The sequence below is a fragment of the Nyctibius grandis genome, chromosome 6 (assembly GCF_013368605.1).
Source record: "Nyctibius grandis isolate bNycGra1 chromosome 6, bNycGra1.pri, whole genome shotgun sequence".
In the NCBI taxonomy this organism is placed as follows: Eukaryota; Metazoa; Chordata; class Aves; order Nyctibiiformes; family Nyctibiidae; genus Nyctibius; species Nyctibius grandis.
In genome coordinates, this window is record NC_090663.1 from 419721 (window position 1) to 432512 (window position 12792).

A 12792-nucleotide genomic window follows, 5' to 3' on the forward strand; every position below is an offset into this window, starting at 1 on the left:
CTCCTTTCCCTACCCCTCCATCCTCCCCTCACGCTCCTCTGCCGGCCTTTCCTAACCTCTCTCCATCTCTTTGTGCCTCAGATGAGTTTCCTGCTCTCGCGAAGCCTCTGACAGCCGCAGACCGTACGTCCCCGTGGCCTCTCGGGTTGCTCGGGAGTTGGTTTGCGGGTTGAGGTGCCGCCAGGGCTGGGGGAGCAGCGGCTGGTGGGAAGGGGGGACCTCATGGTCTGGTGTGTCTTGTGTGTGCGGAGCGGCCACCTCGTGAGCTCGGAGCAGGACTGATTGCTGCCCCTTCGCTGCTCCTCCTGCTCGAGGGGTCATAAAAACGAGCCGTTCCCGTCTGAGCACCCTCCTACTGCCCCAAGGGGAGCACTGGGCTGGTGTAAAACCCTTCACCCCAGCAAAGCGATGCTCTCCTCTGGGGACCCCTCCTGGGACTGGGCAGCCCTGTGCCTCCCGCACCCGCCTTGTCTTTCTCTTGCAAAAAGGTGAGTGGTCGGAGGACTTGGAGAGGGTCAAAAACCGCAGCAGTTTGGTGCCCCTCCACCCCCCTGCAGTGCTGCATCCAGCTCTGGGGCCCCAACATCAGAAGGACACGGAGCTGTTGGAGCGAGTCCAGAGGAGGCCACGAAGATGCTCAGAGGGCTGGAGCCCCTCTGCTCTGGAGACAGGCTGAGAGAGCTGGGGCTGTTCAGCCTGGAGAAGAGAAGGCTCCAGGGAGACCTTCTAGCACCTTCCAGTACCTGAAGGGGCTACAGAAAGCTGGAGAGGGGCTTTTGACAAGGGCATGGAGTGACAGGACGAGGGGGAATGGTTTTAAACTGACAGAGGGGAGATTGAGATGAGATCTGAGGAGGAAATTCTTTGGTGTGAGGGTGGTGAGAGCCTGGCCCAGGTTGCCCAGAGAAGCTGTGGCTGCCCCCTCCCTGGCAGTGTTCAAAGGCAGGTTGGATGGGGCTTGGAGCAACCTGGTCTGGTGGAAGGTGTCCCTGCCTGTGGCAGGGGGTTGGAACTGGATGGGCTTTAAGGTCCATTCCAACCCAAAGCAGTCTGATATTCTGTGATTCTATGTGTGTTGTCCCCATGGTCCTGTGGCAAAGCCCTGTGGGACACGTCCCCGAGGTGCCTTCGGGACTCTCTAATGGCTCTTCTCTTCTTCTTCTGAAAGAGTCATTAGGCACTGGGACAGGCTGCCCAAGGAGGTGGTGGAGTCACCATCCCTGGAGGTGTTCATAAAACGTCTAGATGTGGTGCTTCAGGACATGGTTTAGCGGGCATGGTGGCATTGGGTTGGCGGTTGGACTTGATGATCTTTGAGGTCTTTTCCAACCCTAACAATTCTATTCTAACTCTATCATTCTCCCCCGTGGCCCCCAGCGGACGATGGGCTCGGCTTCCTGCCCACCTTCGGCCCCTGCTACATCAACCTCTACGGCAGCCCCCGGGAGTTCACCGGCTTCCCCGACCCTTACGAGACGCTCAATTTAGGAAAGGTGACGTCGGCTTCTTGCCAGCACGACCTAAACTAAACCGTCACCCCCTCCTTGCCGAAAGAGAGCTGCTGTTAACCCCGACTGGCTTGGTTATTAGGAGCCTGCGCTGCATTTTCTGCCCCTGGCCCTTCCCGCTGGCTAAACATCTCCTGATGTTGCTCTGCTGCCCAAACCCTCTCTGCCCTCGAAGCTCTTGCAGAAGCACCTTGCCTGACCTCCCTCCTCTGCAATGGAGCCCACTGAAAGCAAAGGCAGAACTCGCCTGTGGGGAGGGGGCACTGGGGTCCTGACGCCTGTCCCTGGTCTACCCCAAGGGCGAGGGAGTCGCGTACCGCGGCAGGATGCTGGTGGAGCTGGAGACCAAACTGGTGGAGCACGTGGAGCAGAAGGTGGAGGACATTTCCACCGATGACATCCTGCGGGTGGAGGTAATGGGGTCTCTGTGGGGTACCCGACCCTGTGGGCTCTGGGGTTGGTCCTCTGGCGACACTAGGAAGCATTTCTTCTCAGCAAGGGTGATTAGACATTGGAAGGGGCTGCCCAGGGAGGTGGTGGAGTCACCATCTCTGGAGGGGTTTAAGAAAAGGCTGGACATGGCACTTAGTGCCCTGGTCTAGTTGCCATGGTGGTGTCAGGGCAATGGTTGGACTCAATGAGCCCAGAGGGCTCTTCCAGCCTCATTGATTCTGTGATTCTGTGACACGGCCCATGGGGCACCAGGGAAGGGGCGCAGGCGTTGGTCCTGGGTGAGTGATGTCCCGTGAGCGGTGGAGTGGTCAGTGAGCTCCTGGAGGGTGTCTTCTGCTACATTTCCATCCCAAGGTGTCCAGCTTGCTCCACCTGAGCTGCTGCAGGGTAGAGAGCAGGCCATGATGAACACGGAGGTGTGGGAGATACGCTTCAACAGGACCCCAGTCCCAACTTGGGTGCCATCACAGATGTGCTCCTTTTGCTCGTTTCTTCAGGTTTCTTCAGGTTTCTTCAGGTTGCATTTTTCATGGGAAGTTCTAGCCTTCTCCTTTGTCAGGTTTTTCCTAAACATCTCACCCCAAATCCCCTTACTGCAACGTATGCTTCTCATCCCTGCAATAAACTTTTCCACCTTGGAGGCCTCGCTGAGCTGGTGTGTGGTGGGATAGTGGAGGGTCTGCATGTAGGAGAGCAGTGGTGGTGTCTCCTCTATGGACGTGGTCCTGTGCCTGTTGCAGAAGTACCTGCGCCGTCGGAAGTACTCCCTCTTCGCTGCCTTCTACTCGGCCACCATGCTCCAAGACGTGGACGATGCCATCCAGTTTGAGGTCAGCATCGGCAACTACGGCAACAAATTTGACACCACCTGCCTGCCCTTGGCCTCCACCACGCAGTACAGCCGGGCCGTCTTCGATGGTGAGCGACGTGGGGGTGACCGAGCACAGGGACGGGCTGCCCAGGGAGGGTGTGGAGTCTCCATCCTTGGAGATATTCAAAACCCAACTGGACAAGGTCCTGGACAGCCTGCTCAAGGTGACCCTGCTTGAGCAGGGGTTGGTCCAGATGACCTCTGGAGGTCCTTGCCCACCTCAGCCATGCTGTGAAGGGGGAATATGTGACTGGAGAGGATTGGGGAAGCTGGGACTACTTCTTTCAGCTCTGTGCTGACCTGAAGTGGTTTTTGGGCAGCACCTTGGTGCCATTTTTCTTCAAGGAAGAGCCCGTGCTTTGAGGTGGCCTTTCCCTGGCTCCTGTGGGGCTCTTGCTCTGGCGTGAGATGTCCTAACCCAACTGGGGTTGTTCTGCTGGTTCCTGCCCTCACTGCTCTGCTGGAGCTGCTGCGGCCATGGAGGTTGATGCACATCCCTTGGGACCTTGGTGTGCATTGCTCTGTTGCACATGGGTTTGAGGAACATACTCCTCATCCTCCTGCCCCAAAAGAGGAGGCCACAAAGATGATCATGGGGCTGGAGCCCCTCTGCTATGGAGACAGGCTGAGAGAGTTGGGGCTGTTCAGCCTGGAGAAGAGAAGGCTCCGGGGAGAACTTCTAGCACCTTCCAGTGCCTGAAGGGGCTACAGGAAAGCTGGAGAGGGGCTTTTGACAAGAGCATGGAGTGACAGGACGAGGGGGGACGGTTTTAAACTGACAGAGGGGAGATTGAGATGAGATCTGAGGAAGAAATTCTTTGCTGTGAGGGTGGTGAGAGCCTGGCCCAGGTTGCCCAGAGAAGCTGTGGCTGCCCCCTCCCTGGCAGGGTTCAAGGCCAGGTTGGATGGGGCTGGGAGCAACCTGATCTGGTGGAAGGTGTCCCTGCCCGTGGCAGGGGGTTGGAGCTGGATGGGCTTTAAGGTCCCTCCCAACCCAAACCAGTCTGTGATTCTAAAAGAGCCAAGTGATGGGCTTCTGCCCAAGGCCAAGCGCTGCACTGCCCACCTTCACCTCCATTCTGGTCCTGAGGAGTGGGGTCCCCCGTCACCCCAATATCACAAGCTCATCAGTGTGCTGTGCCCCCCAGGTTGTCAGTATTACTACCTGCCCTGGGGCAACGTGAAGCCCGTGGTGGTGTTGTCGTCCTACTGGGAAGACATCAGCTACCGGACTGACGCTCAAAACCTTCTCCACCACGCGGCAGACAGGCTGGTGAGTGCCGTGGTGGTAAGGAGCATTGTCCACCTCCTTTCTGCATCCTGCCTGAGGGGACAGGGAGAGGACAGAGGCCATCTCCAGGCTGGGTTAGGTTTGGGGTTTGATGACTTTTGTGCTGTGGAGGGGAAATCTGTCGGTGTCCCGAGTGCTCTGCTCAGCCCGTGGAGGGAAAGGGACCACCCTCATCCCCACTAGGGTGACAGTGGGGTGGGAATGCAGTGCTTTGCCATGCCACCCACCTGCCTACTGATGCAGGCACAGGAGACAAGGACCTTCCTTCAGTTCCTGAGCTATTTATGGCATTTCTTGCTGTATCTCACTGTCATCTCCCCCAGAGCTCCAACAGAAGCCAAACCAGAGGCGCAGAGCCCTGGTGGGACCCACCTGGAGTTTCTGATCATGGGGAGCAGCCCCAGGCCCTCATTGGGGGGTTCCTGGACGTGGGGTGGAGCAGGGTGCCAAGGGGGTCCCCATTGTGCAGCTCTTCTTCCCTACCTGTTGTGCAGGAAGCAAACCTGGAGAAGGTCCACCTTGCTCTCAAGGCCAACCGCTCGCCGAGTGAACTGGACGCGCTGGGTGCCCAGCTGATGGATGACGTCATCGCCGACTGCAGGTATTTTCTACCAGTTCTGACTGGGAGCCTTTTCACGCCGTTTATTGCGAGAGCACGTGTTTATCTTGGAAGGGACGACTTCTTCTGGTTGCTGAGCCAAGGCACGGGGTTGAAAAGGTGACATTTAAGGCAAATCATAAATTTCCAGCCTTCCTGCAAGGGCTGCAGCTTGAATGAGCGGCGTTGTGTCGGGGCAGGAGCCCGAGCCACCGGAGGGATGGTGAGGCACGTGGGGTGAGGAGCCACCGATGAGGCTTCTTGGTTGAGTCTGGTGTGCACCATGTAGGAGGTACCCGTGCGGAGCTGGATAGCACAGAATCACAGAATCAACCAGGTTGGAAGAGCCCTCTGGGCTCATCGAGTCCAACCATTGCCCTGACACCACCATGGCAACTAGACCATGGCACTAAGTGATGGCACGGCCATTCCTTTGTCCCCATGGGCACCACCACCAGCATCTGCTGCTGCTTTGCCCCTTTGAGCACTTCTGAGCACTCGAATGCCCGTTCGAGGGAGGTTGGCAGGGTGCCGTGGGCTTTACCTCCGTGTAGCCTGGTTGGTTGGGCTGGACTTTGCTTTGTGGGGGTGAGGAGCTGCTCCCAGGAGCATCGCTGCAGTATGACCAGGGTGTGTTATCCCAAGGACAGCTCAGCCCTTGGGAAGGTGTTTCAGGGACTGACCTCACTAGGGTCTTTGGACCATGGTTGCCCTTCAGGTGTGCCCATGAAGATGATCTCCAAGTCCTGTCCCATGCCCATGCCTGACCACATGACTCTCCTGCAGCAGCCCCATGCCATCAATTCAGGAAGGGCAACAGAAGGGTTGTTGATGTGTTTTTAGCCCTGGCGAGCACTTGCCAAGGGGAATTAAGAGAGTGGCTGTGCCTCTTGGAGCTTCCTTGCCTCGGGAGTAGGTGGAGAGTAGCCCTGCACTGGTCTGGGATGCCCCATTGGTGGCAACTGCTAGCTGTGGCAGGTGGATCTCTGTGGCTACCAAGCTTGTGTGGTGGCTCTTGGTGCTTTACCTCAGCAGAGAGGGAGAATTTGGCCTTCTTGGCTGTACCTGAGGCCTCCAAACCTGCTGGGACCAGCCCCCCCCCACCCCTTCCATGAGAGCCACCAGCCTGCAGGACCATGCGCACTGCCCACCTGGGCTTGTGCCAGTCACCTAAGGTTGGGGACTTGGTGCTGAGCCGTAGGTCCCCCTTTCCACCTGCCCTGCTCTTTGAAAAGGCCAAGGAGAGGTCGTGGAGGTGCAGCGGGCACGGGGTGCAGCCTCTCTGGACCCTGCTGTGGCACCCGTGTGAGACCAGGCACCTCCTTCCCTTGGGCAAGGAGACTTTGAGGGAGCTGGCGCTGCTCCGCAGCCCTCCTGGAGGACATGCTTAAAAAAACCACACACACACACTTACAACCTCCCTATTTATTTGCTTTTGAGCCTCATAAAGGAGATGTGTTTGGGCCACCACATGCGTTGGCTCTGCTGGAAAGGTCAGAGCCGTCTGATGGGCTGTCGAGACCCCCCCTGCTCCTGGGCATGTGGGATGGGACCTGAGCCACCACTTTGGGTTTTCCAGAGCTGCTGTGCCCTCCAAAACAAACCCAATTAACCAGGAGGGGGAAAATTATGGCTGTGGGATGTACCAAGCCCGTGGTTCCTGCTGGCTCCTGGCCCTGCCATGTGCACTAAGTGCCATGTCCAACCTTTCCTTAAACCCCTTCAGAGATGGTGACTCCACCACCTCCCTGGGCAGCCCCTTCCAATGGCTAATGACCCTTGCTGAGAAGAAATGCTTCCTAATGTCCAACCTGACCCTCCCCTGGCCAAGCTTGAGGCTCGTTTGCTCTTGGCATTGCCGTGTTCCTCACATGTATCTTCAGCGGCTTGTTAATTCTTTGGAAACTTGCTGAAAAAGGAGGGGAAAAAAAGACAGCAAACCTCCCTGAGAGGGTGAGTGAGCTGCAAACATCAGAAGGACACGGAGCTGTTGGAGCGAGTCCAGAGGAGGCCACGGAGATGCTCCGAGGGCTGGAGCCCCTCTGCTCTGGAGACAGGCTGAGAGAGCTGGGGCTGTTCAGCCTGGAGAAGAGAAGGCTCCGGGGAGACCTTCTAGCACCTTCCAGTGCCTGAAGGGGCTACAGGAAAGCAGGAGAGGGGCTTTTTACAAGGGCATGGAGTGACAGGACGAGGGGGAACATTTTTAAACTGAAAGAGGGGAGAGTGAGATGAGATCTGAGGAAGAAATTCTCTCCTGTGAGGGTGGTGAGAGCCTGGCCCAGGCTGCCCAGAGCAGCTGTGGCTGCCCCCTCCCTGGCAGGGTTCAAGGCCAGGTTGGATGGGGCTGGGAGCAACCTGGTCTGGTGGAAGGTGTCCCTGCCCGTGGCAGGGGGGTGGAACTAGATGGGCTTTAAGGTCCCTCCCAACCCAAAGCAGTCTGTGATTCTATGATTCTAATGGTGCATCTCCACCTGTCCCCACAGCCTGAGCCTGCCCGACGTGCTGGGGAAGCCGGCCAGCACCCACCTGGACCAGAACATGTACCGCTTTCGCAGCACCAACCTGGAGCAGATGGTGAAGGCAGCCCTGAAGCTCAAGCACGAAGACTCGAGCCTGTCGGTGGCCCTGGAGCAGGCCGAGGACTGGCTGGCCAGGCTGAAGGCCATGGCGGAGGAGGTAACACTGCAGGAGGTGCTTCTCACCTCGCAGAGTCCTGGCCCCCTGTGTGAGGGTTGTACCCGTGTCCCATCAGAGTGATGTGAAGCGAGTTAGAAGGTGCCAGGTTGGGCAGCTGGACGTTGAGGTTCAGCCTTGTTCATGGCAGAGCTTTACAGCCTGGCCATAAACCCTCAACCAGAGCTGCTGCAGTGACCTGGGGCGTGGGGAAATGGGGGGCTGCTCTGCCCTGGCCAAACCGAGGTGGGATCCAGAGCTGCTGAGACGGGGTTTGGGTCCACTGGTCTCACTCTATGGGTGTACAGAAGCGGGGGGGCTGCTCTGCCCTGGCCAAACCCAGGTGGGATCCAGAGCTGCTGAGATGGGGTTTGGGTCCACTGGTCTCACTCCATGGGTGTGGGGAAATGGGGGCTGCTCTGCCCTGGCCAGACTCAGGTGGGATCTGGAGCTGCTGAGATGGGGTTTGGGTCCACTGATATCACTCCTTGGGTGTACAGAAATGGGGGGCTGCTCTGCCCTGGCCAAACCCAGGTGGGATCCAGAGCTGCTGAGATGGGGTTTGGGTCCACTGGTCTCACTCCATGGGTGTGGGGAAACGGGGGCTGCTCCACCCTGGCCAGACCCAGATGGGATTTGGAGCTGCTGAGATGGGGTTTGTGTCCACTGGTCTCACTCCATGGGCTTGGGGTGGCAGTGGGACTCGGGCCACGGCTGCTCTCCAGCCTCTAGCATCCCTCCACGGCTGATGCACCGGTTCAGAGCCCCCTGGTCAGACACTACAGCTTTTGTGTTTTCCAGCCCCAAAACAGCCTGCCCGATATCGTGATCTGGATGCTGCAGGGAGACAAGCGCGTGGCGTACGCCCGCGTGCCAGCCCACGAGGTCCTCTTCTCCAGGAGCATCCCCAGCTGCTGCGGCAAGAACTGCGGGAAGCTGCAGACCATCTTCCTCAAGGTACCTTGGCCTTGGATGTCTGTGCGTGCGTGGTGGTTATTTTTAAAACATTTTTTCCCCTAAAAAAAAAAAGAGAGAAAATCAAACAGGGAAACCTGAAATCCCAACACAACGTTAACCCACGAGTGCCCGGGGCTCCGGGGACCCCAAGCTCCAGTTTCAACCCTGTTGAATCACAGAATCATTTGGGTTGGAAAGGACCTTTAAGATCCCAGAATCAATGAGGTTGGAAGAGTCCTCTGGGCTCATCGAGTCCAGCCATTGCCCTGACACCACCATGGCAACTAGACCAGGGCACTAAGTGCCATGTCCAGGCTTTTCTTAAACCCCTCCAGAGATGGTGACTCCACCACCTCCCTGGGCAGCCCCTTCCAATGGCTAATGACCCTTGCTGAGAAGAAATGCTTCCTCATGTCCAACCTGACCCTCCCCTGGCCAAGCTTGAGGCTGTGTCCCTCTTGTCCTAGTCGCTGGTTGCCTGGGAGAAGAGGCCGACTCCCACCCCGCTCCAACCTCCCTTCAGGTAGTTGTAGACTGCACTAAGGTCACCTCTGAGCCTCCTCTTCTCCAGGCTAAACACCCCCAGCTCCCTCAGCCGTTCCTCGGAGGTCAGACCCTCCAGACCCTTCCCCAGCTTGGTCGCCCTCCTCTGCACTCACTCCAACACCTCAACACCTTTCTTGAAGTGCGGGGCCCAGAACTGGACATAGGATTCAAGATCATCCAGCCCAACCATTAACCCAGCACTGCCAAGCCCACCACTAACCCATGTCCCTCAGCAAGTTGAAGGTGGAGCAGGTTGAAGCTGGTTCCTGCACGGTGAGAGCCTGGTTGTGCTGCTGGTGGAGTTCAGCTCCTCCTACACGGCTCTGCAGCAGATCCTCGTGAATACCTTCATATTTTCTGCAAGTTCCAGGGCGGTGAAGATGGGTGCACTTTAGCCCAGATGATGCTTTTTTTTTTAAAAAAAATATACCTTATTTTTTAATTTTTTAATGTTATTTGATGCTTTTCAAAATTCCTGACCCTCTGCCACCCCAGGAAATTTAAGCCGTGGCCTCCTCTGCCAGGCACTTACCGAGCTTCTCACGTCTCAAATGATATTTCTTTGGCCTTTCGCTGCGTGCCAGGTTGGGAGCAGACAATCAGCGCTGAACAAGCTCTAAAAAAATAAAGTGAAATAAAATAAACTGAATAAACCCCCAAAACCCCAAGCCCAGCTGGCAGCAAGAGACGAACTAAAATATATTGTTTTTTTTCTGCACTTTAGCTCTGGATGGAAAACCAGCATCACTGGGAGGGGGGAAAAGTGGCTGAGAGAGAGAAAAAAAGGGCAATGAGACATCTCGCTGGTTGTTCTTTCTATTTTTGCTGAAGTGTGTGGGCTGGGCTTGGTGTCCTGGCCCTGGAGGGTGTCTCACCGAGATGCAGAAGCCCTGACCACCAGGGCTTAGAAGCTCCTCGAGGTCATCCCCAAAGGGCTCTGCGTGCTGTTGGTGTTGTCCCAAATCGCAGGGATGCTCCGTGTCCCACCTACTCCTGGCCGGGGCTGTGGGGGCTTTGTACCCACCGCCCCCAGCCTTGCATAGAGTCACAGAATCGTTTGGGTTGGGAAGGACCTTTAAGACCATCGAGCCCAACCCTTAACCCAGCCCTGCCAAGGCCACCACTGACCCATGTCCCTCAGCACCACATCTACATGGCTTTTAAATCCCCCCAGGGATGGGGACTCCACCACTGCCCTGGGCAGCCTGTGCCAGCACTTGACAACCCTTTGGGGAAGAAATTGTCCCTGATCTCCAATCTAAACCTCCCCTGGTGCATCTTGAGGCTGGTTCCTCTTGTCCCGTCACTTGTTACCTGGGAGAAGAGACCGACCCCCCCTCGCTACACCCTCCTTTCAGGCAGTTGTAGGGAGCGAGAAGGTCTCCCCTCAGCCTCCTTTTCTCCAGGCTAAACCCCCCCCAGGTCCCTCAGCCGCTCCCCATCACACTTGTGCTCCAGACCCTTCCCCAGCCCCGTTGCCCTTCTCTGGACTCGCTCCAGCACCTCAAGGTCTTTCTTGTAGTGAGGGGCCCAACCCTGCACACTGTGCATCCTGAGCATCCCCCATTAATATCCTCCTCGGGGATATTAACGGCGCTCTGCCTTTGGCAGTACCCCCAGGAGGAGGCGATGGGGCCGAGGATCCCAGCCCAGGTCCGGGTCCAGCTCTGGTTCGGGCTGTCGGTCGATGAGAAGGAGTTTAACCAGTACGCCGAGGGGAAGCTCTCCGTCTTCGCCGAAACCGTGAGCATCTCGCAGGGACCACCCAAAAGGGTTTTTTATTTTCTCTCTGGCGTGGGCAGCAGCTCCACCATGGAGGGGAGAGGGTGGGCTGGACCGTGGGTGAGGGCACTGCCAGGTGGGGGTCACATCAGCCATGAGAAGAGGCATTTCCACCAGCATCCAGCCTGAAAGGCTGAAAGGAAGGTTGGTAACGAGCCATGAAGATGCATCATGGCTCTGCACCTCCTTCCACCTGCTGGGGGGGGAATCTGGGGGTGCCCATGGGGTAGGGGGGCACTGGGAGGGGTTAGGCTCTTCCCAGAAGGTCTCTTCTCAGGATGGGGCTCTCCAGGAAGGAAGGGATTATTCATGGGATTTCAAAAGGATTATTCATGGGATTTTGTGACTCTCTGCTTTTGCTCCCCCAGTATGAGAACCAGACTAAGCTGGCGCTGGTGGGGAACTGGGGCACGACTGGCCTGACCTACCCCAAATACTCTGATGTCACCGGGAAGATCAAGCTGCCCAAGGACAGCTTCCGCCCCTCCACGGGCTGGACCTGGGCTGGGGACTGGTTCATCTGCCCAGAGAAGACGTGAGTGATGGTTTTCTGCCAAGCGCAGAGCCTGGGTGGGCTGTCTTGGGCACCCCAAAAACCTGAGCAGATGCTAAGGTCACTCAGAAAGCTGGGTGGGGACCTGGGGTGCCATGAGGGTTCCTTGTCTGCCTGCTCTGCCCTTGGTAGGCAACAACGTTGATGCAAAATGTGTCGTCTCTGCACTGGGTGATGTCCCTGGGGTGGTGGGTGCTGCAGAGGTGCTCACAGATGTGATGGCCCCAGCACCCAGCTCACCAGGGTGCCTGTGCAAGCCCCACACTGAGGAGCTTTGGAGGTGGGATCCCCATGGGGCACTGCAGGGGTGGGAGGGGGTGGTGGATGCTCAGCACAGCTCTGCCGTCTTCTTGCGTTGGATTTACAGCCTGTGCTTTGGGCTTCCCCTGAGCCGGGCTGCTGAGGTCTCATGGGGCTTTGCTTGGTACATCTGGGGTGGAAGAGGTTCAGGAGGCCTCACGCTGGCCGTGAGAGGAGGAGGACATGAGGTCATGCTGGGGCTGGGGGGGCAGGAGGGGGAGCCCCTGATGCCATGCGTGTCCCTGGGGTGCAGGTTGCTGCATGACGTGGACGCCGGGCACCTGAGCTTTGTGGAGGAGGTGTTTGAGAACCAGGTCCGGCTGCCTGGAGGCCAGTGGATCCACATGACCGATGCCTACACCGACGTGGTACGGATGAGGCGGGCTGGTGGGGGCTGAGCCACCCCCCCAGGCTGCAGTGGCAGGCAGCCCCCGGGGGCTCAGGGGAGGTTTAGGGATCTGCTGGGCACCGTTTGATTGGAAACACCCCCGTGTCCCACAGAACGGCGAGAAGGTCCTGCCTAAGGATGAGATTGAGTGTCCTCCAGGCTGGAAATGGGAAGATGTGGAGTGGGACACGGACCTCAACAGAGCTGTGGATGAGAAAGGTATCATCAGGAGGCAGTTCTGGGCATCTGTGCCATCTTCCTCCCCTTTACCCTGCCCATCGTGGTGTTTCCTTCCATGGTCCCATCCAGCACCAGGGATGGTAGCGTCCCCTTCATGGCTGTGTGAGCTGCTCATCTGGCTTCAGGAGCAGGGGGTCAGACCCTGGAGGTACCCTCTGGCCCTTGCTCTGGCTGAGGCTGGGGCTGTGGGGTGGGCAACCACAAAGGCAGCACCTCCCTTGCTGCTGGGGATAGTCACAGAATCCCAGAATCAATGAGGTTGGAAGAGCCCTCTGGGCTCATTGAGTCCAACCATTGCCCTGACACCATCATGGCAACTAGACCAGGGCACTAAGTGCCATGTCCAGTCTTGTCTTAAACATCTCCAGAGATGGTGACTCCACCACCTCCCTGGGCAGCCCGTTCTTCCAGGGTGTCCAGGCTGTTCTTCTGAAAGATCTTACCTGGCTTCTGGTGAAAGAGAAATGGAAAGCATCAGGCCAGGGAGCATCTGAGGTGGTCGCAAGGATTGGGGTTGCCTGCAGAAGGAAGGACAGAGAGAAGAGTCCCCAAACTGTGACTTTGAGCCAAGGGCTGGTGGGACACCGTGAGTCCATCACCTGGGCATCCCCAATGGGACACCTCCATTAGGC

The 12792-nt window shown here is 57.6% G+C and overlaps 1 protein-coding gene across 1 annotated transcript in view; it reads left to right on the forward strand.

Moving 5' to 3' along the window:
• DYSF (dysferlin) overlaps positions 1 to 12792 on the forward strand; it is a 107499-nt gene that overhangs the window by 19071 nt on the left and 75636 nt on the right. Inside the window, 12 exon segments of the mRNA XM_068402998.1 lie at positions 82 to 123; positions 1378 to 1493; positions 1808 to 1921; positions 2702 to 2879; positions 3981 to 4105; positions 4618 to 4724; positions 7205 to 7397; positions 8196 to 8351; positions 10509 to 10640; positions 11048 to 11214; positions 11786 to 11900; positions 12034 to 12139. Of these exon segments, the coding sequence (XP_068259099.1) occupies positions 82 to 123; positions 1378 to 1493; positions 1808 to 1921; positions 2702 to 2879; positions 3981 to 4105; positions 4618 to 4724; positions 7205 to 7397; positions 8196 to 8351; positions 10509 to 10640; positions 11048 to 11214; positions 11786 to 11900; positions 12034 to 12139 (1551 nt within the window).